Below are 27190 nucleotides of genomic sequence, written 5' to 3'. Positions count from 1 at the left end.
CTCTGTTAGAAATGTGCCCTAAGAGCCAATACATTTGATGTAATCTCCTTAGAATACATTTCGTATATGATAAATAAAGGGCAATATTATTTTGTTATCTTTTATGTCGTGTAAAGAAACAAAAGTCCAGGGTGTACTAAATAAGAGATAAAGTAATCTAAAGAAGTTTAGATTCGGGAGACCTTTAATCTCTAACTGTAGTATCCCAAAATGTTCCTAATCATAAGGTTATCAAATGGGCATTGATAAACCGTCAAGATTGGCACATACTATGTATGCTCAATGATGAGGATGGTTGGTCTCAAACCATTTGTGTAGTTGACACTAATACAAGTATGTGGGTGCTCATTAGTGAATGAGTACACTGAACGCGATCAACCGCAGTTCTCGTATGGAGTATTTATCTATATGTCAAACGAGAACTTATAGTTGCAATAATGCAAATTAGTCCTTAGACCTGAGGCATCATGGTTGTCTTGTGATGCGTTATTGATCTTTGATAACTCACAAAGGCAAGTCGTAAAAGATTTTCCTTATGTGTTATTGAGATCTCTTAATTCATCATGGAGATATGTGAATGTACAATAAGGAATCTCTACCTTTGATAAGAAAAGGAGAATGTTTCAAGATATGATTCAGTGAATCTTCGGCCGAAGTACTTGAACATGATTTAAAAAGTGTTTTAATTATGTTCTATTGAATCATATGAGGTTAATCATATTAGGGGTTTGACATTATCAATCTGTACCCTAATAATATGATTGGAAACATTGTATAAGAGAAGGACCGTATTGCATTGCAATTCCAACTGAATAGGTTCTTCATCTATTCTAATTAGCTTGGGTAGCCATGATATATTGCTAGATGTCACTCTTGGCTTGTGGAAGTCCTAGGACTGATTGTGATCAATCCAAAATAAAGGAAGAATTAAAAAGGGGTTTTAATTCCAGTTGGTTAGAAAGAGTTCTAATGTTTTCCCACTGCCTTGCTAAATTAGAACCTAATGGATCGCACACCTTAAATGGTTAACTTTGAGTAATACAAATGAGAATGAGGAAATCAATTTGATTGATTTGATGTGGATGATTTACTACGTGTAAAAATATATTTGGGCCTCGGTAATAGTTAATGAGAAGCCCAAATGGTTGGGTATCAAGCCCATGGACTTAAGACACCTAAATTATGGCTTAAGTGTCATAAGGCCCAATTTTGGAAGCCCAATGGGGTTTGGCCGAAAATGCTTAAGTAAAGGTGTATGGGAATTGTTTCCATAAGCTCATTTTACACACAAACACAATCCAACATCAACCAAATAGGTTTGGGAGATCAAAGAGAGATAGTTGTGAGTTTTCAAGAGTGAAACACAATCATCTTTCAAAGGGGTTTAGATTGAAACCAATCTTGAGGATCTTGCACTAGCATCCTTGTATTCTCAAGATACTTCTTCTCATCTCAAGGTTCCATTGGTGTGGAGACTTAGAGGCCATATACTTTTGTGGCTCACAAGGAGGAGAAAGATCAAGAGGAGATCAACAAAGGGAAATCATCAAGAGAAGACCAAAACACAACTTGGTTCATATTATAGCTTCAAGGGTAATTAGAACTTATCTTTTCTCTTGAATTTTCATTTATGAAAAACATATCAATGTTCATGGCTTAAGATACTTGGAAGAAGTTTTGTTTTGAATTTAAACAACCACCATATTCTTCCGCTGCAATTAATTTGATTAATTTGTATGTTTAAGTTCAAATCAACTTCTTAAAAATGTTTTAAAACCAACATCCTCCTCCACCTTTACCTCCACCTCCACCTCCACAACCGCCATCCTCACAACAACCACCTCCACCTTTATCACCACCATCTCCACCTTCATCACCACCTCTACCACCAGCTCTTTCACCACCACCTTCACCTCTATATCTTTAACCACCACCACCACTATCACCACATGATTAGTGCATATTACTTCAACATCATGTCTATTTTAGTTATTATTCACAGTTAAAACAGTTTTATATTAAAATTTACAAAACAGTTTTGACATTGTTTATTTGTACTAACGACACTTTTTAAAATATTGTTTACCGAACATAGAGCTGCTTTACTTTACAGTTAATTATTTTTTAAGCACAACAAAAATAATTACAATTCTAGACAGATTTAGACTGCTCTGAATCTACTTGATTTAAAAATCCTAATAGTCTTAATGGAATACCACAAGACTTGTTTAAATTATTTAAAAGTCGTAATTGAATACCACATGACTTATTTATCTCAAAATAATCTTTTAAAATCCCAATTGAATACACCCAACCTTAGACTCGCTCTGCATCTACTTGATTTATCCTAAATATAAGCAAAGCTTCTGACACGGCAGGCGGTGTTATTGATCAAAACCCTAATCGGAGTTTTGCTCGCTTTCTTTGTGAGTTCTTAATTTCAGAATGATACAATCTTGTGTTTTTGTTTTTATTTATTGTGATGATAAAATTGATTCTGTGTGGGTTAATTCGGTTAAGGGTGTTCAAAAATTGGCAAAAACAGGATTTTTGGATTTCTGGAATTGAGTAATCGCTGATGATGAGAAGCATAAAGGCCATAAGCAGCGACGACGTTTATGCGCATGGGTTGTCGTTGGGATGAGGAATGTGCCAATATGCTAATCTGAGGCCTCCTTTTCTGTGTGTTTAAAACTCTGTTTTTAACATCATAAACGAGTATATTCTGTTTGTTTGCTGAGAAAATGGCAAGAAAAGAAAAGACTTTGTGGCAAAAATCAGGCTTTAATCAGTATCACATGTTGTCATCCTACTAAGCAAAGCCCATTATAGCTCATCCTTTGGGGGCGATTGGGCTTTTGAGGCAGTAAATTTGGTGCAGCGTGAGGCATGCATGAACTAGTGCTCATATATGAACCTGAAAGTGAAACCAACGACAAGCAAAATGAAAAGAAAAGAAAAAAAAGAAGGAAAGAAAAAAGAAAGAAGCCTGGAAGTGTCATAAAATTGGCATCCCAATCCGGCGAATTTGTATTTCTTGTCGACAAACATATAGATTGCAAGGTGTAAGACTGGTAAGTTGAAGAAGTATAGTTGTCTTGTTGTGTGGTTTGACTTGCAGGTTTGGAGTGAAGAGTTGGTAGAAGTGTTTGTACATAATATCTTTAAACGCTTCCTTCCAGGTTAAGTAAGCTCACGCTGCCTGCCTGCCTGCCTGCCGGTCTCTCTCTCTTCCCACTTCCCACATTTTTTGTTTATATACATTCAACTGAACTTGTTTAGTTTGGCTTTGGTTTTCTGTTCTTACTAGGATCATCAGATTCAGCTACACCTCCAGACTTGAAGGTTCTCTTCTCTTTTGCTGGGCAGTTGACACTCTGAGATAAAGGGTTAGTTATGGGACCTGGCGGACCTGGCGGTGGAGGTGGGGGTGGAGGGCCAGGAGGAGGTGGCTGGGGTGGTGGAGGACCAGGAGGAGGTGGCTGGGGTGGTGGAGGACCAGGAGGAGGTGGCTGGGGAGGCCCTGGGCCTGGAGGACCTGGTGGCTGGGGAGGCCCTGGACCTGGAGGACCTGGTGGCTGGGGCCCCGGGCCTGGGGGGCCATGGGGTGGCGGTGGTTTCTGGGGTGGACCTGGCTTTTTTGGGGGGTTTGGTGATGGATTATGCAACCTGTTATCTTCTTGGTAATTATGATTTATCAACACCCATTTGAATTTTTGTTTCAAATGAATGATTATTCTTTGTAAATTCGTGAGACCCTTTGTGTTATTTAGATTGTGCTTGCTTGCAAAGTTGTCTATATATGCATATGAAGTTAATTATGAACTGAAATCTGAAGTGTGTTGTTGTTGCAGCTTCTACTGCTTGTGCTGCTGTGGTTTGCTCCAAGAATGCTTTGGCGGCCCTCGTGGCGGATTTGGTCCTCCCGGACCCGGTCCCTTCTGATCCAATTTGTTTTTGAAGTTGGCCGTTATTTTTAGCTTTGGAGCCATGTTTATGTTAAAGTTGCTGAGTTTATGTTTATTTGATTCCCTGAGTAAAAGTGTAACGTGAATTCCGAATCATCTTTTCAAACTGTTACTTTGAATCTTGTTATTTACTCCCAAATTGACACCTAAGATAATCGTTAATTGAAGTAATAGTTTACTTTGATGAAAATTTGATTGAGAAAGAACATTGTTCTTTTCCTAATTCAAAATCAGATGACCTTTTATATTTATAAGCATGCTAAAAAATCTGCTGACTTTACTGTCAAAAGAATAAGAATTTGATTATCCCATTTCTTTCCTTGATAATGTCTGCGTATGAACAATACAACATGGCTCAGGGAGGGAGGCCTGCCTATAAGTTATACTTTTGACTATTTACACCAATATATAACCCAGCAAAACAATCAATCCTCAAGTTATAATATTACTCTACTATCTGCTGCTCCCCAAGTACCGATTGGTGCACAATATCTACGTTTGGTGAACCAGGAGCGAATGGCACAAATCCTCTACCGCCAAAGACAGGACGCATGAAACTGTCATCAAACATTCTCCAGTAGTAATGCACAGAACGAACCGGTGTCATCAAGAGCATACGCAGAACGGTTCGACGGGGAATTCTATCGCCGGCCATATCCCACTTTGGATCGTCCCCATTAGTGAGGAGTGGCATAGCCAGAGACATCTCAGATGATAATAATTCAGAGGACATGATGCTGCCTGAGTGTTTATGTTGTGGCAACAACCACCTTACAAGAGGCTTAGTCAATAATCCGCACACCTGCAATTGCCAAACACCGACTTAAGGATAAGCAGGCAACGAGCAGGCCTTAGTCTTAGAACAAGTAAAAGTTTTAAAGTGGATAAGGAATTTTACCACATTGGTGAAGAGAACAACTGTGATTGTACTAGTGATCATGACTGCGTTTCCACGGCGTTGAGTATGGCCTGACATTGTAAACTGAAAAACACAGCGTATTAAAAACTTCGTTACATTAAAACAAGTCAAGTCAAGTCATTAAATTTGATCCATTCTTTACCCAATTATAAGCAAGAGCCACGGATACTGCACCTCGCATAAGTCCCGCCCACCATACCGTTACCTGTTTGATTTTTGTCAATGAATCAGTCACTAAGTAATTCAAGAGGCAGAAAAACTTCAACAGCAGATACCAAATAGCTAACCTGTTGCTTAAATCCAATTTTGTCGATCTGATGTTTCCTAGTTAAGTTCGAAACAAAACAGAGGGGAAATACAAAAGCAGCTCTTCCAATCAGAACCAGGCCAAGTAAAATCGAACTGACTCCAATTGATGTCCCAGGACTGTTAAAAAAAGAAGAAAAATAAGCTTTTAATGACTTTAAAACAAATGGGAGGGTTGGGCTGCAGGGAAAGTCATCAACAATACTATCAAACTGTCCATTTTTATGCATATAGGTGTTACCTCTCGCTTACAAATTTCCACTTCTCAATGTCCAAGGCATCCATACCAACATAGAGGAAGATGAAAATCTCCGAAACAAATGATAATGTTGCAAAAGCATGCCTGCAGTTGTGAAAACAGCACATGAGAAAGAAACAGACGTGACTTGTTTGTCCATGCTCTGTATATTTATACACACATACATGTCTGCTATGTTAAACTTTTGGAAAAGTTGGCTGGCTTACTTGGTTGTAACTCTTGAGCTTTCGGTTACATTGTGCCAGGTATAGTGAGACATGACAATCCCGCAGAAGAAAACAGTAAGAATGCCACTTAAATCGAACAGCTGGAAGATGAATAAAATTTGTCATTGTTAACAGAGTCGAACACCAGTCAATATCTAAAACCAAACTGGATTGAACTTTCAGTCCAAGAGGGTAAATTAAAATCTTACTTCTGCCACCATATATGACAAATAAGCCATTAGAATCATAAGAGCAACTTCACGATCAGTAGAGTGCCTGCCAAGGTACAACTTCTTTATGATGTATGCACTAAGCAATCCGACCTGCAAGTGTAAAAGAGAAGATGAGAAAATGAGTCTTCCAAGGTAAAATTATAAACCTGACTGAACTCCCGTCTTTCTCTGTTTTTTTTTTTTTGGTCTAGGTCTACCATGAAATCTCCCTAATGCCATCAGTCATGCATGAAAGCTGATAATATGAACATGAGAAAATGAGGATGTGCACAGAGACTCACAGCTATACCCAGCAATGTGCTTGTCAGAAACAGATATAAGAAATTGCCAATAAACTCCATCACAATGGTTGAGTTGATGTGAGAGAGATCAAATCTCTGGATTGCATTGAAAAGTACCACAGATGTGGCATCATTTACAACACCTTCTCCAAAGACTAGACTGTACAGTAAAGGCGTCTCATCTTGATTAAGCACCTGCCACATCAGATACAAACTTAATAATGATTTACTATTTTAGTTATCCACTGATTTTATGTTTCAATAAACAAGGCCATGAGGAAAATATACATACCTGAAGGGTACAAACAGTATCCGTAGCCGAGAAGATTGCTCCAAGTGCTACAGGTAGAGAAGTGAAACAAAAAATAAGAGCATAAAGGGGCATAAATAAGAAGTAATAAATGTTTCAAATACAACACAAATATGAACTCAAACAAGAGTGTAATTACACAACAAAATTTATGTAGATTAAAATGAGAAAGTAATAGAGAGATTACCAAGATAATCGTTCATCTCCAGGAAACCAATGTCCATCTTTTCGAATAACTGCAACGAACCTGGATCAAAATTACGAAAGTTGCAAACATTATAAACCGTAGCTTTGGTGAGTTTCTCTTGCAATATCAGCCTTACACTGGCCTGCTAGATTATTTATAACTTACCTAGCCATATAATGACAAATGATATAAAACTGCCAACAGCACCCAACAACATGATTGTCATGAAGTTCTGGAAAAACCGCTTCTTTTTCACCTGGAATCTGGTATGGGAAATAATGAAACCGGGAAACTTCACGATCATGATGAGGCAGCATTGAATATAAAAGGCTGAGATTGATATGAAATTCATGGCTTACCCAGCATTGAATATAATAGGTGGCAGAAGATATATGAAGAAAATATCTTCATTAAAAACTAAGACGTGTGAGCTTTTCCATTCGGTATTTAGAAGAATAACAATTCCAGTACAAAGACCCTGCATTCAAATCAAACCCAATAAAAAAAAAAATCATCCGAAAATTCCAAAACAATGACATGTTATTCAGTAAACCAAAGCTAGAGCATTTAATTTGGAGGAACTTACAATGAGAAGGGCAGTGACTGATTCAGTCATCCATCGACTTTTCTCCAGAAGATGACCAATCACAATGCAAAAACAAAGGAGCACCACGAATAAAGTTATTGAATTTATGGGAGCTTGGTCGGTGGTCGTCGATTTCACCCCCAGTCTCATCAAAGCAGAGACCAAAGGGAAACCCATCGAGATGGAGCCACTCAATCTCTGCAAGCTCCTGTTAAAATTAAACTCAAATCGTCACAAGGGCTCAACTCACTTCACCATCAAAAAATACATAATGCTCAAACTTTCATAAGAAAATAAATTCCAAATACCAATAACTCTGCATCAAATTACTTCAATGAAAATTCAAACATAGAAACGAAAACAAGTCATGAGCGTAAGCCTTAAGACATTAGAATGAAAACTTTCTTTTCTTTTCCTCCACTCCACTTCTATGAAACCAAACAGGACTGGAAAAGATACAGTGCGCACCTCTATAATATCAATGGCCGCGCAATCTACAGCAAGACGAGATGGAATTTGACTTAAAGGAGTCAAATAGTTTTAGAGGGAGAGAGAAGAACTGCGATGCAGAGAATAAAGAATCCAGAGAAAAAGAGAAACTTGAAAGACCGCGAAAGAAAAGAACGAAGACGAAGTCTTTATAAAGCGTTGAAGTCGCGGGAGAATCAGAGCCGTCCGAGTAAGTGGGCCCCAGCTCTAACCTTGTTGTACACCCTACGCGAGTATTGTTACCGCTTTGGAAAGAGGAAAGTAAAATCTTTCAATTGAAGGCCTGCCAATCAAGAACTGCCACCTGTGAATGTCTAGCCTTTTTTTGACTTGGGTCTAAGAGTTGGTGCCCGTAGCATTACCTCTTTTTCTTGGGTAAAACAAAAAAACAAAAAAACAAAAAAACCTAAAAACCAAAAAACCAAAAAAACAACCAACCTTGTTTTTATAACGGTTATCAACAGAAAAAATAAAAATAAGATGAGAAACCCTTGACACTGCGTTACTCAGCCAACAACTTATCCCCCGCAGCTGCTAAAACATTATCACCAATGGTGGACTCAGGAATTTTTATGGGGTAGGTTAAATTTTTTTATTTATAGAAGAGATATATTATAAGCCTTTTTTAAAATAAAAATGTAAATAAAATTTTATAAATCAAACATGGCCACATTACAAGCAAATATAACATAAAAAAGTACAAAATATAAATAAATAACAAATCAAACACATTGTCCAACTTCAAAAATCATATATGCTAATTAATAATTCAAGTTGCAAAAATAAAATATATATCAACAGTCTCCAAAAGTTTTCACCCTAACCCTAAATCATAAAAACTTAACAACAATTAAAATTGGAAATTGAATATATATATTTTATATACAAAATAAAAAAAACTTACAAAGATTGAAGAACCCACTGAAGATAGGTTTGTACAATTTTTTAGAGGAGGAGAGCTATTTCCTCTAGGCTCTCAAGGTTCAAATATGGAGTTTTGGGTGGCTAAAAGAAATTTTTTGATGTTTGCTCTTTGTGGGTGTGCCCAATATCAGTACGATTAGAATAGCTCAAGTCGGTAGAGCCATAGAGTGAGTTCTGCTTTTAAATCAAATTTATATAGGTTTGGATTGATGTTATTGTTTCCTATATGGTTTAGGAGTGGGCTAATATTTATTAGAGTAGGAATAAAGCTTATAAAATTTAAACCATGTTCAATACTTTATAAATCTTCCCCTATGCTGTAGCCCACTCCAACCTAAGCTTAGATCCGCCCTTGATTATCACTAAGTTTAGAATGTCCACAAAAAAACTACTACAACATTCTCATCAAAAGAAGGTTGTGAATTGTTTTAATGTAAGAAAACTAATTCGTATTAAGAAAAATATAAAAAAAAAAGAAAAAAGTGGATGATAAATGTATTTAGTAGATTCAATTCAAAAATTTAACATAAATTGATGCAACTATGTTTTCTTTCCCTATTTTGTAATTCTTTCTTTGTTGGCGTTATTAGATCATTCATATTACGCGCCATCAAACGGCCAAAATCTTTCAATGATTGAATTGTATCTAGTCATTAAAACTCAAAACAACCGCACTCAATTATGCCACATGAGATTATCATGTCAGATTTGTTCAAATGTCTTTTTTCTTTGTTGGGTCAAGTTCAAATGTCATGTTATCTTAAATTTATTGCATGAATAATCTTGTTCCGATAATGTTAAAGCAAAACAATTGTTCATTGTTGGGTTGGGCTAAACTTGAACAAATATCCAATTCATCCAAACTATCCAAACCCGGAACCAATCGACTTTGCCCAATAAGAAGTAAGCTTGGATAAGAGAGTGTACTCGTAACAGGATCTATCATTCATCACCCATCACTTGTCTCGGGGACTCTAGCACAGACAGCAAAACACTGATCACCAAACCCTAATTTACAGCCCTCGGCGCTTACATTCATTTGTCAACCTTGGAAAATGGGTTTCAGTCCCTCTTCCTGACTCAAAATCTGGTATTTACCAGGCGTTGTAGATGTTCCTGTAAGCTGGTTTCCGAGGTTTGTGTGGTTCAATCTCTGTAAAAGTGTAAAGCTTTCATGGGTTATCAGGAATGTTTGGCATTCAGTTTATTTTAGGGTGTTTTTTGAAAGTATTTCTAGAGAGATCTATGGAAAAGTGACAAACTTTGATTGGATTTGGCGGTTTATCTTAGTTGATCTATAGTTTTTCGGTTATTGGATTTATCAGTGTAGTATATATCGGTTGAGTATAGTTTTTGTAGATCTACAAACAGTGCATCAGTGGCTGAAAACTGTGTATATAAGACCTTGGGTTGAAAAATGGAGTGCGGATGTAACATTTTGTGGTGAATTGTGCTGATTGATATTCACATTTGAGGGAAGAAATTTTTTATCAACGGTTGTCCCCTTTGATTAAAAGTAAAGGTTTTAGCATTTCAGGCTTCTGGGATTTCAGTGATGTCTTTGAAGAGTATATTTCAGGATATGAAAGGTGAGTTTGGGAGCATTTCTAGGAAAAGCTTTGATGTGAAATTTGGTATAAGATCAAGGTCTCAACGGGTGGTTCAGGATACCACCTCATTTCGAGTTGATGCTTTGAAGCAGAGTTGTTGGGCTAACATGCCACCGGAGCTTTTGAGGGATGTGTTGATGAGAATAGAGGCATCTGATGATACATGGCCTCCGCGGAAAAATGTAGTTTCTTGTGCTGGTGTTTGCAGGAATTGGAGAGAAATCATGAAAGAGATTGTGAAATCCCCAGAAGTTTCGGGCAAGCTGACATTTCCAATCTCTTTGAAGCAGGTTTGAGATAGTGGCCCATATCCTTCCTACAAAGAATCAATTTTTCATGTTTTTATCTAATTGTGTTCAATTGTATATTGTATTCGTTTTACCTTTAATCTGTTGCTTGTTATATAACATACCCCTCTGGTTTGTATTTTTTGTTTAGCTTGATGAGCTACACTGTTATATCTTGAAATTGATTTGCAGAGTCAGGAAAAGATCCTTATATTGAATGTAGCAATGGTAGCTTCCCAAATAATTGCTGATTGATGATTGTTGTATTGGAATGTGCATGCAAAAGAAACTACTAAGGCTACCTCTCATATCTTCAGCAAAACATTTTCATAAATATTTTTCCGTCATTAAAGTCTTATTAAGGAGTTAAGAATTGTTAATCTTATTTTTATCAAAAAAGAATTTTCAATTGATTCTGCCCATTCTCAATTTAAATAATAACTGAAGTCTTTGCTTATATTTTGCAGCCTGGTCAAAGGGGATCCCTTCTTCAGTGTTATATAAAGCGGAGTCGTAGCAACCAGACATATTATCTTTTTCTGGGTTTAAATCAAGGTGATTTACTGAATATTTGTCCCGAATGATTGTGCTGATCTAATGTTGCTTTTGCTTGGATTACTGTGCTCTTTGCATTGTCTGTAATGCTCATGGTAGGATTCGTAATGTGGTTTTAATTTTGGATTTCATTAAGTAATTTGGTTGTTAACAACGTAGTTACTAAAACACAGAAAACAAGGTTAAGTTTTCTAGAGTCTCCTTCTCAGATGTAAGTTTTTAATATTAATTGTTTTAGCTTTTGTACTTGCCAGCCTCAACTGATGATGGGAAGTTCCTTCTTGCTGCAAAAAAGTGTAGACGCCCAACCTGCACAGACTACATCATCTCTGTAAATGCTGAGGATGTGTCAAAAGGGAACAGTGGCTTTGTCGGAAAGCTCAGGTATGTTTATCAGGCCTGTGAGATGACTAGTTCTTGATCCTCTTCTAGGCCTAAGTTCATCATCCCATTTTCCTTGAACAGATCAAATTTTCTGGGCACTAAGTTCACAATCTATGATGCGCAACCTACTAATACTGGAGCCAAAGTCACTAAATGTCGTTCAACCAGGCTTGTAAATATGAAACAAGTCTCCCCCAGGGTTCCTGCTGGCAACTATCCTGTGGCCCACATTGCTTATGAGTTGAACGTCTTGGGTTCCAGGTACGAGAAACATAACTTTCCTTTTTCTTTTCTCAAGTAATGTTTTGTATAAATACTGTGATTGATTTGCCATCAAAATCAGAGGTCCGAGGAGAATGCAGTGTGTAATGGATGCCATCCCTGCCCGTGCTGTTGAGCCAGGAGGCGTGGCACCCACACAGACTGAATTTGTGCATAGCAACCCAGATAGTTTTCCATCTATCCCTTTTTTCAGATCAACATCAACCCGGATGGAGAATTTCGAATCTGGCGAGAATGGAGGTATGCTGGTATTGAGGAACAAGGCGCCTAGGTGGCATGAACAACTCCAGTGCTGGTGTCTCAACTTCAATGGACGAGTAACAGTTGCTTCCGTCAAGAATTTTCAGCTTGTTGCTTCCCCAGAGAACGGAGTTGCTGCTGGCCAGGAGCATGAGAATGTCATCCTCCAGTTTGGAAAAGTGGGTAAGGATGTATTCACCATGGATTATCAGTATCCAATCTCAGCCTTTCAGGCATTTGCAATTTGTCTGAGCAGCTTTGACACCAAGATTGCTTGTGAATGATTGGCAAGCGCTAAGCAGGTTGCAATCCACAGTCGTAATGCTTGGAATTCCAGTAGTCTGTATTTAAATCAAAACCTGTTTCCTTTTTTCTTTTTATCCTTTTCCTTTTCCTTTTCAGAAGTGCTTTTCGTATTCTAAAGATATGCAAAATCTTTCACGTTACAGTATTTTGCTTAAACATTATTTCCCTTCATATCTAGAATGATAAGCCTCCTGTCTTTTCTGTTTGGTTGTAAATACGAGAAATACAGTTTGGATTGGATTGTCTTCAAAAATATTGGGCCGGGCCGAAGGCTAGGCATATGCCTTGGGCCTCGCGTTGCCTCTTTATAGAACACAATCCTTGTGAGAGGAAACGCTCCCTCTGGGCTCCAAGGCATATTTATATATATTGAGTTTTCAATGTAAAATTACAAATTCGAGGTTAATATTATTGACATGTCGAATTAGATAGATCCCTACTGTTGCTTTGCTTGTATAAAAGAAACAAATTTGAAGGATCCCAGTTTTTTCATATGGATGGGCAAAACCTTTTAGAATTTAGAAATCCAAAGATGAACCCATTCAAAACTCTACTCACCTAACAAGAAATCCCACTAACTTTATATTTTCCTTTCCAAGTTGGGAAAAGATTAAGCCTCTATATATTTGGCGATTTTACTCTCAAGTCTTAACAAGTTGTACAATTATATTACTTTCTGCTAGATTCATCAGTCCTCAAAGTTTTTTCCTTTCTCTTTGTTTGCCGTTTCTAATTTCTTCTGCGTCGATAATGGGTCGTCTCTATGAATCTCATCACGAAGAGGAAAAATCTGAAACCAACAAAAACATTCCCATGTTGTTCTTGCTTGGAGAATTCTCTGGGGAATCAAATCATGCTTGGTTAAACCCTAAAAACCACACCTCCAACTCCAAGCTCATGAAATTTCCGGAACTTGAGGACCAAACGGAGTGTCTCGCATCCGGGTTTGGTTGGTTGCTCATACAGTCTCGCAACACCTCCTCCCTCTTCTTTTTCAACCCCTTTACGAGTCAAAGAATCAACCTCCCATACCACCACAGCGTTATCACTGCCGCTGCATTTTCTGCCTCCCCCACCTCCCCTGATTGCATTGTTTTCACCTATAGGATGCCTAGTGTCTTTGGCGTCCGTATTGACACTTTGCTTGTGGGACAAGAAACTTGGACTGGTCATGTTTTCATGCGAGATCCAAGCTTATTCGGTGGTGAGATCCAAGCCATCTATAACAAGGGATGCTTCTATTGTGTGGATCCATATGGAAAAATTGCCACATTTGATGCTAAACTGAGGACTTGGAACATTGTTCGTGGCAATGGTTTTGAGAGGGCTCGCGGTTATTTCTTTGAGTTCAATGGAGAAATCTTTGCAGTGAAGAAGAAGTCAGATTCAACTTTTGCTGAGAAACTTGAGAGGCTCAAAGTGGAAGGAGGAATGTATGGATGGGAGGAGGTAGACTTGGGCTTCTTGGGTGATGATGTTACACTGTTTCTAGGTCCCTATGGTTCCTGTGCTGTTCCAGGTTTAAGCAATGTTGTTGGGATGGAGAAGAAGAAGGTTTTTGTGGCAGATTATAGGCCTCAATCCAAGTGTCTTATGTACAACAAGAGCAATGGGTTTGGTATGGTCGCTGATGCAGGATTCTTCTCTTGGTGGTATGCACCAATTTGGATTCAAAACTCCTAGAAATCAAGTGTCATCTAATAATAATAATAATTATTAGATTTTTTATTTCTTATTTTACTCATACATGTACTCTTTCTTAGCTACAATAAATAAAATCATTTACTTTCTCAGAAATGCATAAAGTGTTCATGTGAATTAACATATGGAGTTTCTGGCACAAAAAAAAAAACATGGTTGACGATGGGAAAACATGTGATTTTTTTATATTTATAATTAAAATAAAAAAACGACCTTATTTTGGTACATTATCTGAATAACACTTTCCATAATTTTTTAGGTGATGAGAGAACTCTATATTTCTCAACATTCCTCAAGTTAGAATGTGATCGGTGGGCATGAACATTTACGATGATATAATTATAGCATATTATCTAAAATGCAGGAATTAAGTACTTGGTTGTGTTCAATCCTAAGAGAGATATGCTCATATGAATGCAAGTTGACTATGAATAATTATGTGCTTCATCAAGCATGTGTCTACAATACGAGTTAATACTCACTATTACAACCATCCAACACACACTTCGTTAGATATATAAATTACGTCTAAATCACAAGCAATAATTTAAATTACAGGGAAGAATATATAAATTTGAGTGCAAAGAAGCGGGCTCACTACTCCAGCCAACTCACTAAATACAAGCTTAATTTATATAAAAAGTATACAATATATATGCTTATGTGTCTAAAACAATCAAAATGTTCATCATGGTTTGTGTGCCTTCCATTCAAACCCACAAACACTTTCCTTTTTTTCTTCTTTCTTTCTAAAAGCCATATGAAGTCACCATTTTTGCTCACACAAACTATGGATCTTATATTCATGACCGTTACACATTTATGTCCATCCCTTTTTTTTTTGGGGTCAATTTATGCTCCCTCCCTCTATATTCATATTTCTGCTTCTGTTGTGGCCCCCACTACGCTCCCCCGCCCTTGATCCAGCTAGGATCAACGCGGTCAATGTTCACAAAAATCTCACTTTCCTAAAATACCCTCGTATTTTACGGAAACATAAGATAAAAGTTGAGTAATTTCGTAAAATTGCAAGAAATCCGAAGTTTTGAATCCGCCTTGAATTTTGCTATGGTAAGTTTGTAATTTTGGAATGAGACAAAAGTCCGAAGGCCTACCTAGTACGTGTCGGACCCTGATTGCTTGAAGTGAAAATCCAAGTAGCATATGTTGACAAAACAATTTTGAAGGTCGAGGGAGTTTATTTAAATTCGTACTCTTCCACAGAAACTCTCCCACTCTCTGCGAAAGCTCCACAGTGCCAACATCGAGAGAGAGAGAGAGAGAGAGAGAGAGAGGCTCTCTGCGGAATATCAGAAACCAGGTACTCTTTCATCTCTGTCTTTGTTTTTTTTTCTCTTCTTGTTTTGAGTTTGAATTTTCATGGTGGTAGGAGTTCATGGGTTTTTATTTTTTTAATTTGCGAATTAAATTTTTATTTTTTGGGTTGCTGGGCATGTTGAATGAGAGTTGTAAAAATTTATTGTGCAAAGTTTCGAGCTTGAAGGTAAGCAAGGAGAAGAAATGACGAGGCAGCAGACGACACACTGGTGGTTGTATGACAGTCACAGCAACTCCAGACGCTCTCCATGGCTTCAAACCACCCTCGCTGGTACCATCTTCACTTTTCCTTTTTGTTTTTTCTAGATCGAGATTTTTTTTTTTGGGTTTTTAGCTGCTACTGTGCTAAAGGTTTCTGATTCTTGACCGTTGAAATCCTCTTTCTAAACTTCTGAAATTTGAAAGTTGAAGTCTTTTTTAATTGTTGTGGTGGGGACCTGTATAAAGTATAAAACTTTTATGCGATTTGAGTGAACATAGCTGGGAAGAATGGGTGGTGAGATTGCAAATTGATTACCCTATTGGCATTGTTTAACAAAAAGACATGTGGGATTACTCACCTTCATTTCTGTAGAAGAAATTTGATGCTAAGATTCATGAACTAGCTTATTTTTTACCGAGTTTAAAGACAAAATGGCTAGCCCACCACCTCTCCCAATAAAAAAAGATTAAAATTTATAAAATATTCATGGATATGAATCCAAAAGGTGGCTTTGCTTATGTGGGAAGTGCATTTTTTTTAAGCTTAATAGTATGTTTTTAACTTTTTGTTTCTTGGATCAAACACCTTGAGCGCCAGGGAAAAGTTCCGCCGTTGTTTATAATATCGCCTTTGGTAACTTTTATTGTTGTGCAACTTAGCGATCAGTGGTTTAAACAAGGTTGTGTAAGATAACTCTCCCATTAACAACATTCTGATTAGCACAAGAATCAACTATTGGAACACTTTCTGATGAAGTTTTGTATAATTTCTAAAGAATTATAATAGCTAATTCTTGGGTGTTTGACTAATTACCTCGCTAGCATTTACTATGATAGTTGATCATCATGGTCCCCTTCCCTACCCATGATGGAATGGTAGACTAGAAACTGGAGGGGATAGGGCTGGTGAAATTAACCCTGGATCACCCATCCGGAGGTGTACTGTATCTTTTCATCATATGGCTCTGGCTCTTAGACGTGATATATAAAGTCAGTGTTTTGATGATTGTGTTATGCAAGGTGTTGTGGTGGTGGTCCTCACCTCACTGCAGATTAGGCTACTAAGGTCCACCCTCCAAAGACATTGTTAAAGTCTTTTTATATTTACCTTTCTATGAATGATTTTTCCATAGACTTTATATCTACTGTTTATGTTTATGGCCCCATCATGTTTTGGACCCACTGGAATCTAGTTATTTTCAAAACAACCTTTCTTAGGAACATAATACATATTGTACAAGAACAAAGAAAGTTAAGAGGGGCCATGGGACTCTCTAATAAAAATATGAATCTCCCATCATTTTTGTTCTCCTCTCTACTTGCTGTTTTATTTTTGGTCAACAACTCTTGGGAATTGCAAGCAGTAACGTGTTCTTAGATTAGAATTTTCATGGATGCTTCCCAGGTTGCAATAGTTTCTCCCTAAGTAAAGTTGTATCATTTACCAATTTGTTCATGTTTTCACGTCACTAAATGATTGGGGAATGTCTCTTTCCTTCAATGGCAGACCTAGAGCATAAGACAGAGGACATACTAAAGCTGATTCAGGAAGATGCAGATTCCTTTGCTCAACGTGCAGAGATGTATTACAAGAAGCGGCCGCAGCTAATCAGCATGGTTGAAGAATTTTATCGAGCTCACCGGTCATTGGCTGAGCGATATGATCAACTTAAGTCTGATCCAGGAACTCGTCTCCTGACAACATTAGGGTCTCCATTCTCTTCCTCCAAATGCCAGTCTGAGAAGTCAATGAGCGTGGTGGATCTGAACTTTGATAGCCACTCCGAAACTTGTGAACCTGAGGAGTACTCCGAGTCTGAAGTTGATGATCCGGAACCGGATGATGAAACCCAAGTTGATGAAGAAATGAAAGAGAAGGCTTCGGGTGGGGTTACTGATGATGAGGTGAGGAAGTTAAGGGAAGTAATAGAGAAGCTTGAGGAAGAGAACAGAATCCAAAAGGATCAAATAAAGCAGAAAGATGAAGAGAAGAGAGAGGTAATAAGACAGTTAAGTTTAGCTGTGGATATGCTCAAAGAGGAGAATGTGGAGCTGAGAAAGAAGTGCCTTGCCAGAGAATCACCTAAAAATTCGAGCCCCTCTGAGTGCAACAAATTCACAGGGACATTTTTAAGGAAGCTGTTTAATAGGTCTCCGAAGTTTCATCCTACAATTGTTGCACTCTAGATGTATGTTTACATGTTTGTAATATGTATAATTTGTAGTACACAGTTTACTTAGATGTCTATATCGATTATAGGGGCCTTTCCCCTTTAATTTAAGTTAGGAATTTGAAGTTTTATCTTTGAAATAGCTCTAACATTTTGATATTCATTCTGTGTTGTTTGCATTGCCTGTAACTCAATTATTGTCTTTACTCTAATATAATTTTTGATTTTGTACAAGATTCTTTGGTGAATGTATAAAGTTATGCATCTTTGCAGCAGACACAATGATCAATCAAAATCAATGGTTCTTATAGTTCAGATTCTGATTTATGAATAGAATCTAGTAGAATGAAGGTTTTTGTTCTTCAATTCATAAGATTCGTAACAAGAGAGGTGAAAGAAAGATCAAAACTGAAACAATAGTTATGTATTGAGACAGAGGAAGGTTAAAGAATGGAAAGAGTAAAGTACTAGACTGAAAGGCTTACAACTTTTATTTTTCTAAAAAAATATTGGATACAATATCCTATCACAATCCATAACAATGCCACGAACTGCATTTACCTAACATCACACACTAAAGCATTCTATATATTCTAACCACAATAGTTTACAAGCATAAAGTGGAAACCACTGGTAATTAACAATAATTGAAGCTTTCCACCAACATTGTTTTCTTTTTTCTCTCCAATTACCACAAAATCTCTCACATCACACACCACACATCGCACCAGAAAAAGGCATTACACAAACGAGCAAACGAGCAAGCCAAGAAACAAAATCACATTCAGAGGCAGAGATGAAGTTACAGGAGATGAATGGGAAACTGGCAGAGACCCTGATGGTGCAAAAGCCAATCCTGGTCCAGGAGCAACTGTGTCCTCTGGATTTGGAGGGCTCCGGCTTGATGGGATGGTGGGCAGAGATGACTCGGCTGGAGAAAGTGGCACACCACCAGGAGAAGGAAATAAAGGAGAAATATCTGGAGATAAGGTTGGAGAAGAAGAGAGAGGAGCACCTGGAAGCAATGCTGGTGCAGCAGATATACTTGAAAACTGAGGTTCTGGTTGAGATTCCAAGGCAAGGGAAGAATGGGAAGCCATGAAGATCATGAACATTGCCAGGAATGAGCAAAAGGAAGCCATTAAATGATGATACAATCAATCAAATTCTACACTTGACAATAGTAAAGGAAGTTCAATAAATGTGTCTTTTGGGGAGAGAGAGAGAGAGAAGGGGGTGGAAGAGTAAAGAGCTGGAGAGAATAAGTAGGGGATTAAAAGGGTCTTATGAGAGAAAGTGGTGGTGGGGACAGAAACACAAAGTGCCAAATACAATTGGAAGCTGCAATGGTAATACAGCTCTGCATGTGCTGCTAAGTGACAAGGTTTCATTTGGGATTTTCCTCTGTACAGCATGAGGATGAGGTGTCTGTCTCTTTTCCCTTTAAGCATTTTTTTCTTCTTCTTTTAACTTTCATTTGCCGCAGCCTGCAGTTGGTCCGTGAATCTGCTATTAGGCTTTAAATCTTGGTATGTAGACATTGCAGCATTAATTGAATGACAGTTTCTGTTAGTGGCATGCTATGTTGGTAACTTGTGATGGCTACAGATGCAGATGGGTTGGTTTATACTCTTTGCTACTTGCATCTACAGAGCGCAGAACAGTCTACAGGGTGAAAAATAAAAAAATTAAAATTTGGGTTTGGGTAAATGTTGTTTATTTGGACACTGTCACACTCACTCTTCTAAATTCTAATGTCAACATAGGAACTGTTTTGTCAATGCAGCAAAAAATTTCAAAACTTGATGCTTTTTTCATTTAAAGTAAAAGTTGGATGAATATAAGCTCCCAAGTCATTTCCTTAATAGAAATTTGGAAAGAGGTCAGCTAATGATCAAACAATGATGATTTCCTTTCTTTTTTGTTGGTTCAAAAAATTTGGGTTTGTGTATAATAATATTCTGATCATGGTCTTTGCTTTTCTGACCGTTAGAGCAACCAAAGAACCATACTTTATCCCGGTAGCCGGTAGATTTAGATAATAATTGGTTTGGTTTGGAGAGAGAGAGAGAGAGCATTGTAGATTGTAGAATGATGGGCTGTGGTATTTTGGATAGATATTGGAACAGACAGCTTAATAGAGCATGTGGTTTCTCTTTTTTTAATCTGCAGGTTTGCCTTTGTACATCGAATAATATCTCTTCCCCTTTATACAATCAGCCGTCAGGATCTCAAAAAGCGACCACAATACAATAATATATATATATATATAAAGACTTAGAAACCATTTATCAACCGTTGAGATGGCCGAGTTGGTCTAAGGCGCCAGATTAAGGTTCTGGTCCGAAAGGGCGTGGGTTCAAATCCCACTCTCAACAGATTGTTTTTATTATTTTTATTTTTTAGGTTTTGGACCAGCATCTGAAGCCCACATTGGTTTATATTGGCCCAGCCCGTAGTTGTATATCAATGGGTTTGACAAATTCTTTAAGCAAAGTCCCAAACTCAAAAACTTTTGGTAAGAAATGAAAGGCCCTTTTTGGTGTCAATTCAGTATAAAAGCCATACCAATCATGCATTTGGATCCATTTTCCATATAAAACCTGAGCTTTCCTGTTGGCCTCAAGGAAGCCAAATAAAGAAAAACCAGAGAAAAAAAGATGACAGATTCACCGCATAAAGCCATGCCCTTTCACCAAACATCACTATCATTCGGATTGGCAGTCAATTCTTCACTTTATTTGGTTCTTAAAATATCTGGTGAATGATCCCCATCAGAGGATCAGATTCCGAATGACAAATTAATCAGAGATTTAACATGTGCAGAGTAAATATATATTCAACCATTTTTGCATGTTATGGTGATCAAGTAATCTCTACGTTTCTTTTGCTCACCACTTCCACTTCCACATGCAATATATCATTAGACTAATTTCTTTCTACGTGCCGGTGTCACCACATCATACAATTTGAACACTTAATTTAATTTAGTGATTGCTTATCATGTATATGTAATTTGGTAATTAACTATAATTTTATTACTTTTTTAGTGAAATAAAAGTCTCCCACAATTTTATCATTCTTCTCTTCGACAACAATTAATTTATCTAACGTAATTGTAAATGGTTGCACACATTATTTCACGTTTAGTTTGCTTTTTTACTTGGAATATCCACTTGGAACGACAATCTTGCAGACGCAGCAGCATGCCATGCATGCCGTAAACCAAAATGGAGGACAAAAACTTCGCTTGTCGCTTCTCATCATTAGTTCGTGTCTCATATTAATCTAGACTTTGAAGATACTCAAAAACAATGCAGTAAAATTCTTTGCCTTTCTATTTTGCTATCTCAGGGTACACTTTTTTAACTACCAAAGAAAAAGGAAAAAGATTTTCATGAAACAAGAATAACATTATTTTACTATTCGCAATTAATAATGCTCTGACACACGTGATAACACTCCTTTGTTAGCCGAAAATAACAAAACAGTTTTATCTATATTGTAACTAATAATTAAGTTTTTCTCCAAGAAAAGAAGAAAAGGGGGGAGAACAGAACCCTGTGAGTAGACATGAAGATTTGTAGAATGCCAAGGTATCACAGGGGGTGAGGTTGAGCCCACCAGCCGAGTCATTGAAACTGACTCATGCTTCAGACTTGTTTGGAAAGAAGGAACCAACTGAAATAATAAAGAGATACGAATAATAATGACGGTTGATTTGATGGGAAGCCAACATTTTTTTAACAAAATATAAACAATAAAAAATTTGAACTCAAGACATAACAAAACATCAAAAATTATTGTGTTTATTCATTACAATCATAAATTGTCCTCGACATAGTTTTCATGTTTTGAAATCATTGCGTACCAACCAAGTCATCTATGCTGTTAAAAATGTCTTTCTCAATATATGCAAAAAACCAATTTTTCATAATATTCATAGGCAACATATAGGATTAGTGCTAGTGTCATAAGCAAGTGTACTAAATGGTGTATCTAATCTTTTTTTGTCACAACCATCTTTTGTGCAAGATCAGTAATCCACTTCAATTATGTAAATTCATTGTTAGAGCTTACGTCCCAAATGTAATTCTCAAGTTGTTAAACACATTACAATCAATAGAAAGAAAAAATAAAAATTTCACAAACTAAAAAACACCATAGGTAGAGAGAAAACAATAACAAAAAATAAGAGAAATATTAAAAAAATAATAATAAATGAATTAACTAATTAAAAATTGATAACATAATATTGAGTTTGAGAGAAAACTCACTAACACTGAAAAGTCTGCTCCTTATATGTGCCAATAAAATAGAAAAAGGGATTAAAATCTCTTTGGTTTAACCTTGTAATTTGTATAAAACAGTAATATAATAATAATAGTTTTAGAGTGCTGCTAAACGAACCCTAAAATTAACTGAGTACACTCTATGATCTAAATACACCCTAATATTTTAATTAAAATGTAAAATTAACTAAGTACACCCTATTTAACTACCAAAAATACCCATGGTGCACTCTAATACACTCTATCACACAACATCCTAAATGCCAATCATAAACCAAATTTCTCTTTTTACATGAATTTGTGCCCTCTTTTCAAATTTAGGTTGGCATATCTGACTAATAAGACTAAAATCATAAACCAAGAAGCAGTAAAACCCTCTTGAAAGCAACAAACCCAGTTTGTTCGCGAAAAGCCCCATCAAAATTGAGTTTTAAAAAACCCACGGGGGCTCTACCCCATTACAACACCCTTAGGAAAGTTGTTCTCCTGGAATTGTTGCAAGACCTGCATAGCATAATTAACCACTTCCAACATCCCATGTCGTATGCCTGTCCATAAAACAGAATTCCTATCTCATTCTAGATGGCCCACAACACCATCAAAACTTGTTCTACAAACTCTTTAAATGAGACACCAAACAGTTGCACAAGCCAACATTTAAAATTCAGGTCAACACTATTTTGTAAAAGCCTCCACCATGGACTAGTCTCCCAAAAAGCCGAAACAAAATCACATGAAATGAAGACGTGATGTTAATCTTCTAAAGCAGTCCCCCACCCAAAAAAAAAATTAAATCTCATTTTGGTCATTTTGTAATAGGGTAAATTAGTAAATTCAATAAATACTTTAATTGTATGGTGTACTCAGTTAATTTTAAGATTCGTTTAGCAGCACTCTAGTTTTATTAAGGAAGCTGATTTTCCCACTCCTATTTTCTCAACTTACACTCACTTTTGCTTTTTAGTACTTTATAATCAATATTGTTCTTTTATGTTATTTCTCTTTCTTATTCTACCTTTACCTTACATTAAGGAATTCATAACTGAAATGAAGAAAAGTTAACAAAAAATAAAAAAAAAATTTAGAAATGGATAGAAATATAAGTATTTGTAAGCTAAATTTCTTTGTTGTTTTTTTTAAAAACCAAGTATGTGAGTACTGTTTATCTTTGTTGTAGTTAATAGATAATAAATTTTTTAGGCTAACATGTTTATAGGTAGAAGATCTAAAGAATGCTGCTAACCAAAGTATCATTAAGAGCTTAGATATGCAGAGAGCAATGTATGCATAATAGTCTCAGATTTGTAATCTTTCAAAATATTAGTAAGTTATTGTACATGTCTTTTTATTAAAGGGAATTGCAGAGTAAAGGTAGAATATGAAAAAGAAATAACTAAAAAGAACAAAATTGATTAAAAAGCATTCAAAAGCAAAATGGAGTGTAAGTGGAGAAAAATAGAGCGAGAATGAGTTTGCAAAAGGAAGCGTAGGCTTGGAGGAAAGGTAAGTTTGGCTGGATAGGGTCCGTATTATTTAATAACTGAGGAGATCTGGGTCTGGGACTACACTGATCCCAATGTGCCTCCGCCACTGATGTTACTTCACTCTGTTGTCTCGTGCTACACCACACATCTTACAATTACAAACATTTTTCTACACAATTTCTAAAGTGTAAATGGAGATACAATTCAATCGTATATAGATAATCTTTTTTTTTCGTCGTTTGTTTAAAGAAAAAGTCTGCTGTCCCCCTACCTACTATCAATCACATGGCATTTTCACAATGTCAATCAAATGGCATTAACAAATGGTTTCTTAATTCACACCTTTTCGCGTTATAATTAAGCACCACAAAAAAATAATAATAATAAGCACCACAAAAAAATAATAATAATAAGCACCACAAAAAAATTAAAACTAACCACCACCAAAAAACAAAAAAACATATTAACTGACTAAATCATAAACTTGGTTACTTATTGGTGATTTTTCAAAATGGAGTATGGAACCCTCCTACTTGAAATTAATATATTAAACCCTGCCTTATTCTTTGCAAGAACATAAGAGAGCTAGAGAGAGAGAGGGGCCATTGAAATGGAGCAAGAGAAGGCAGTGATTATAGTCGGGGCTGGCCCGTCCGGCCTCGCCATGGCCGGATGTCTAAGCCAGCTTGCAATCCCATACGTAGTCTTGGAAAGAGAGGACTGTTTTGCTTCCCTGTGGAAAAAGTATTCATATGACCGTCTCCACCTCCACCTTCAAAAGCAGTTCTGTGAGCTTCCCCACATGCCATTTCCACCTTCTTGTCCCACCTACGTGCCCAAGAATCAGTTTATCCAATACTTGGACGACTATGTGTCCCGTTTCAAGATTAGTCCCATCCTGTACCACAGAAATGTTGAGTCTGCAAACTATGATGAAGCTTCTGAGAGATGGGTTGTGAAGGCGGTGACTAATAGTAATACTGGTGGCTCTGGTGAGATGGAGGAGTATTTTGGGAGGTTTTTGGTGGTTGCTACAGGGGAAACAACCAACCCATATACACCAGAGGTTCAAGGTTTGAACACTTTTGCTGGGGATGTTCTTCACTCAACTCAGTTCAAATCTGGGAAGGGGTTCAAAAACAAGAACGTTTTGGTTGTTGGGTCTGGGAATTCCGGGATGGAAATTGCTCTAGACCTAGCAAACCATGGTGCGAAGGCTTCCATCATCGTTCGAAGCCCGGTACGACTTCACCACTTAGATTAGTTTAATTTAGAGTAGTTTAGACTATAATTCGTATAAAAAATTCCTTTCATGTTTAATATGATAGTTATGTGATATGAATGCAGATCCATGTTTTGTCAAGGGGGATGGTTTACTTGGGCCCGGTTTTGTTCAAATATTTTTCGCTAAACATGGTGGACTCTTTGGTGGTTTTGCTTAGCAAGCTGGTTTATGGAGACTTAACCAAGTATGGGATAGAGAGGCCAACAGAGGGTCCCTTTTATATGAAGGTCAAGTACGGCAAGTATCCAACCATTGATGTTGGAACATGTAAGAAGATCAAGTCCGGTGAGATTCAGGTCTTGCCAGCAGAAATCAGCAGCATAAGAGGCAGCGATGTTGAATTGAAAAACGGCAAGTCGTACCAATTTGATGCAATTGTTTTCTGCACCGGGTTCAAGAGATCAACGAACTTGTGGCTCAAGGTGATGATTAAATAACAAATTAATCAAATTAATTAAAAGAAAAACACTATTTTTTATGTGAATATTTATTTATTTATTTGTGGTTACAGGGGGATGATTATCTTTTAAACGATGATGGACTTGCAAGACAAAGTTTCCCTAACCATTGGAAGGGAAAGAACGGTTTATATTGTGTGGGATTATCAAGAAGAGGAATATATGGGTCTGGTGTGGATGCCCAAAACATAGCAAATGATATCAAGTCATTTCTATAGTAACCAAACTGAAGAAGGTCAACAGTCGAGTTTACCTCCCCTATGTTTTTTTATTTTATCGTTTTTGGTTGTGAAAGTGAAAAAGCTTGCTGCAATGTAGACAAATAATAAAAAACAAATGGCTTTTTACTATTTTGTTACAGTAAATAAATTACAAGAATTGATTGCCAGCTGACTGAAGCAAACTTATGGATACAAATTATTAGATTCTAACAGATTAGGAAAATTGTTACACTAACTAATAAAACCAAACTGAAAAAACTCAAAGTAAATAATAAAAGAGGAACACCTTGTCATGGCGTGAGAGGGGAGCCAGTCTTTAAATAATTATTGGCCTGCAATAACCATCATCTTTCTACCGATGACTTTGTATTCCTCCGGGATATAAGCAAATTATAATTTATGCCCAAATAATTCCATCAAAGCCAATTTCCAAATTTGAAACCGGACTGTCGCCGATGTACTGATCGACTGCTTGGTTGTCCCCAAGTGAATCCACGTAGGGTTCCAACAGATCGGAAGACCTTTCAGACGGAATCCCATAATCTTTGAGAATGCAGGAAGAAGCAGCTGTAGCTGCTTCCCTTTCCAACTGTTATATAATTGTCTTCAAATTCAAAGACTAAGTACTTGTCCTTGCATGCTGATTAAGAGCACAGCACAACCATGAGAATCGGAATGGCATAAATTGAACAGGAAATATTTAAGGGTTGCTACCACTTACAATCTACAAGGTACGCCAAATGATGATTGTTCCTTATTTGTGTTCCATTTAACTTCAAAACCTGAAATCAATTTTTTGTTAGCGCAGCCATACGGTTGGAAAAGACATGTCAAAGTTGTAAACAGAAACAGAAAACTTGCCTGCTGATTGCTCATATCCTCATACCCTATGTTCACTTCATTTGCTAAGACCTATAAAAGATGAATCCAAAAATACAAAAAAACGACAACAGTTTAAAATTTTCAGAAACAAAGAGTGATGCAAAGGATGATTCTCCTTTCGTAGAACTTAACATGCATATAATATATTACAGGGAAGGCAGAAGAGGACAAAAATGAAAGAAGCTACACGTTAAATATTGGCTTTAATAACCACAACACAATCTCAAAATTTGATGTATATTGCTAAAGGAATATGTATTGTATGGAACTAACCTGTGATAAGATCACAATCTGTTCCCCTTTGAACCTAGCCAAAGAGTAGCGTGCCTTTGCCAAGAGTTTCAACTGACCAGAAGAGAAACCAAAAACCAATCAGTTTCCAAACCATAAGTGTGCAATCTGGTCAGCAAACGAAAAAGAAAAAACTAGTTAAACAGGGCTTTTGTGCTTAGGAGTTTCCTCTGTGGGTAACTACTTGCTCCTATAGAGTCTTCACACTCCTCACTGCCAAAAGAACATAAGAAATGGTTAGTGTGCAGTTAGCACAAGAAGTTTATTACTAAAATAATGTATTCAGTGCCAGAAATGAGCGTCACATACTCTATCAGTGGTTCTGAGATTGGGGTAAACACCAAACCAGCAATGATTAAGTAGGAAGGCTGACCTCCATCGATATGAAAGGGGACCTTATTGGGCCATAAAGAACTCAAAACAATCAGCATCAGGATGTTTATAAGAAAACAATAATACTATGATTGACAACAATAACTTTATGGCGTTGTAAAAAGAACCAAAAATTTACATCTTACCAAATGCACTCGTGGG

At 37.0% G+C, this 27190-nt stretch overlaps 6 protein-coding genes, 1 long non-coding RNA gene, 1 other non-coding gene and 1 pseudogene across 17 annotated transcripts; 6 read left to right on the top strand and 3 right to left on the bottom strand.

Annotated features, from left to right (window-relative positions):
- The first annotated feature begins 2318 nt into the window (after positions 1 to 2318).
- Positions 2319 to 4080, top strand: LOC110761779 (uncharacterized). 7 transcript variants are annotated; one of them, XR_015826206.1, is made up of 5 exons: positions 2319 to 2426; positions 2546 to 3074; positions 3183 to 3220; positions 3311 to 3683; positions 3855 to 4080. It is a non-coding gene; the product is annotated as an uncharacterized LOC110761779 (long non-coding RNA). The 7 variants fall into 7 exon arrangements; XR_015826208.1 differs by lacking the exon at positions 3183 to 3220 and having other exon boundaries at positions 2320 to 2426; XR_015826204.1 differs by having other exon boundaries at positions 2321 to 2426; positions 3183 to 3683.
- A 164-nt stretch (positions 4081 to 4244) lies between these two features.
- Positions 4245 to 7859, bottom strand: LOC110761764 (sodium/hydrogen exchanger 1-like). Of its 2 annotated transcripts, none has more exons than XM_021964324.2 (14): positions 7724 to 7859; positions 7256 to 7463; positions 7029 to 7147; positions 6835 to 6932; positions 6670 to 6729; positions 6465 to 6511; positions 6173 to 6367; positions 5868 to 5981; positions 5659 to 5759; positions 5435 to 5536; positions 5175 to 5313; positions 5030 to 5092; positions 4867 to 4950; positions 4245 to 4770 (listed from the first exon to the last, which is right to left on the bottom strand). In XM_021964324.2, exons 2-14 carry the CDS (start codon positions 7430 to 7432, stop codon positions 4414 to 4416), a joined length of 1656 nt encoding a protein of 551 aa, XP_021820016.1. In that variant the 5' UTR covers positions 7433 to 7463; positions 7724 to 7859; the 3' UTR covers positions 4245 to 4413. The 2 variants fall into 2 exon arrangements, with proteins under 2 accessions (XP_021820016.1, XP_088101367.1); XM_088245241.1 differs by lacking the exon at positions 7724 to 7859 and adding an exon at positions 7564 to 7687.
- Positions 7860 to 9591: 1732 nt separating this feature from the next.
- On the top strand, positions 9592 to 12568 carry LOC110761766 (tubby-like F-box protein 3). Its single transcript, XM_021964325.2, has 5 exons — positions 9592 to 10568; positions 11033 to 11120; positions 11375 to 11504; positions 11586 to 11765; positions 11848 to 12568. Exons 1-5 carry the CDS (start codon positions 10224 to 10226, stop codon positions 12308 to 12310), a joined length of 1206 nt encoding a protein of 401 aa, XP_021820017.1. The 5' UTR covers positions 9592 to 10223; the 3' UTR covers positions 12311 to 12568.
- A 514-nt stretch (positions 12569 to 13082) lies between these two features.
- Positions 13083 to 14015, top strand: LOC110761767 (F-box/kelch-repeat protein At3g18720-like). Its single transcript, XM_021964326.2, has one exon. The coding sequence runs from the start codon at positions 13083 to 13085 to the stop codon at positions 14013 to 14015; it is 933 nt and encodes a 310-aa protein (XP_021820018.2).
- Positions 14016 to 15218: 1203 nt separating this feature from the next.
- On the top strand, positions 15219 to 17854 carry NET3B (Kinase interacting (KIP1-like) family protein). Of its 2 annotated transcripts, none has more exons than XM_021964398.2 (3): positions 15219 to 15354; positions 15538 to 15642; positions 17080 to 17854. In XM_021964398.2, exons 2-3 carry the CDS (start codon positions 15555 to 15557, stop codon positions 17757 to 17759), a joined length of 768 nt encoding a protein of 255 aa, XP_021820090.2. In that variant the 5' UTR covers positions 15219 to 15354; positions 15538 to 15554; the 3' UTR covers positions 17760 to 17854. The 2 variants fall into 2 exon arrangements, with proteins under 2 accessions (XP_021820090.2, XP_021820091.2); XM_021964399.2 differs by having other exon boundaries at positions 15244 to 15354; positions 15524 to 15642.
- A 357-nt stretch (positions 17855 to 18211) lies between these two features.
- On the bottom strand, positions 18212 to 19008 carry AGP26 (arabinogalactan protein 26). Its single transcript, XM_021964400.2, has one exon. It carries the CDS (start codon positions 18883 to 18885, stop codon positions 18484 to 18486), a length of 402 nt encoding a protein of 133 aa, XP_021820092.1. The 5' UTR covers positions 18886 to 19008; the 3' UTR covers positions 18212 to 18483.
- A 1032-nt stretch (positions 19009 to 20040) lies between these two features.
- TRNAL-AAG (transfer RNA leucine (anticodon AAG)) lies at positions 20041 to 20121 on the top strand. The gene has a single exon. It is a non-coding gene; the product is annotated as a tRNA-Leu (tRNA).
- Positions 20122 to 24011: 3890 nt separating this feature from the next.
- Positions 24012 to 25612, top strand: LOC110747985 (putative indole-3-pyruvate monooxygenase YUCCA10). Its single transcript, XM_088245012.1, has 3 exons — positions 24012 to 24759; positions 24867 to 25226; positions 25316 to 25612. Exons 1-3 carry the CDS (start codon positions 24130 to 24132, stop codon positions 25478 to 25480), a joined length of 1155 nt encoding a protein of 384 aa, XP_088101138.1. The 5' UTR covers positions 24012 to 24129; the 3' UTR covers positions 25481 to 25612.
- A 32-nt stretch (positions 25613 to 25644) lies between these two features.
- LOC148292720 (protease Do-like 2, chloroplastic) lies at positions 25645 to 26737 on the bottom strand (annotated as a pseudogene). The gene is made up of 4 exons (XR_015826372.1): positions 26639 to 26737; positions 26345 to 26395; positions 26205 to 26265; positions 25645 to 26123 (listed from the first exon to the last, which is right to left on the bottom strand). The product of XR_015826372.1 is annotated as a protease Do-like 2, chloroplastic (transcript).
- Between the last annotated feature and the right edge of the window lie 453 nt (positions 26738 to 27190).

The sequence above is a fragment of the Prunus avium genome, chromosome 8 (assembly GCF_965620075.1).
Source record: "Prunus avium chromosome 8, drPruAviu1.hap1.1, whole genome shotgun sequence".
NCBI lineage: Eukaryota > Viridiplantae > Streptophyta > Magnoliopsida > Rosales > Rosaceae > Prunus > Prunus avium.
This window is presented reverse-complemented; position numbering and strand designations above follow the sequence as displayed.

What these genes read in the sequence shown, in the direction of transcription:
- LOC110761764 (XM_088245241.1), bottom strand. An exon ending in CAGTCACTGCCCTTCTCATT is followed by an intron (nt 7,148 to 7,255) that starts GTAAGTTCCTCC and finishes ATTTGAATGCAG; the next exon opens with GGTCTTTGTACTGGAATTGT. An exon ending in AAATTGGATTTAAGCAACAG is followed by an intron (nt 5,093 to 5,174) that starts GTTAGCTATTTG and finishes AAAATCAAACAG; the next exon opens with GTAACGGTATGGTGGGCGGG.
- LOC110761766 (XM_021964325.2), top strand. Translation starts at nt 10,224, where the DNA reads ATGTCTTTGAAGAGTATATTTCAGGATATGAAAGGTGAGTTTGGGAGC. An exon ending in TTTTCTGGGTTTAAATCAAG is followed by an intron (nt 11,121 to 11,374) that starts GTGATTTACTGA and finishes TGTACTTGCCAG; the next exon opens with CCTCAACTGATGATGGGAAG. An exon ending in GGCTTTGTCGGAAAGCTCAG is followed by an intron (nt 11,505 to 11,585) that starts GTATGTTTATCA and finishes TTCCTTGAACAG; the next exon opens with ATCAAATTTTCTGGGCACTA.
- LOC110761767 (XM_021964326.2), top strand. Translation starts at nt 13,083, where the DNA reads ATGGGTCGTCTCTATGAATCTCATCACGAAGAGGAAAAATCTGAAACC.
- NET3B (XM_021964398.2), top strand. Translation starts at nt 15,555, where the DNA reads ATGACGAGGCAGCAGACGACACACTGGTGGTTGTATGACAGTCACAGC. An exon ending in GCTTCAAACCACCCTCGCTG is followed by an intron (nt 15,643 to 17,079) that starts GTACCATCTTCA and finishes CTTCAATGGCAG; the next exon opens with ACCTAGAGCATAAGACAGAG.
- AGP26 (XM_021964400.2), bottom strand. Translation starts at nt 18,885, where the DNA reads ATGGCTTCCTTTTGCTCATTCCTGGCAATGTTCATGATCTTCATGGCT.
- LOC110747985 (XM_088245012.1), top strand. Translation starts at nt 24,130, where the DNA reads ATGGAGCAAGAGAAGGCAGTGATTATAGTCGGGGCTGGCCCGTCCGGC. An exon ending in CCATCATCGTTCGAAGCCCG is followed by an intron (nt 24,760 to 24,866) that starts GTACGACTTCAC and finishes ATATGAATGCAG; the next exon opens with ATCCATGTTTTGTCAAGGGG. An exon ending in CAACGAACTTGTGGCTCAAG is followed by an intron (nt 25,227 to 25,315) that starts GTGATGATTAAA and finishes TTGTGGTTACAG; the next exon opens with GGGGATGATTATCTTTTAAA.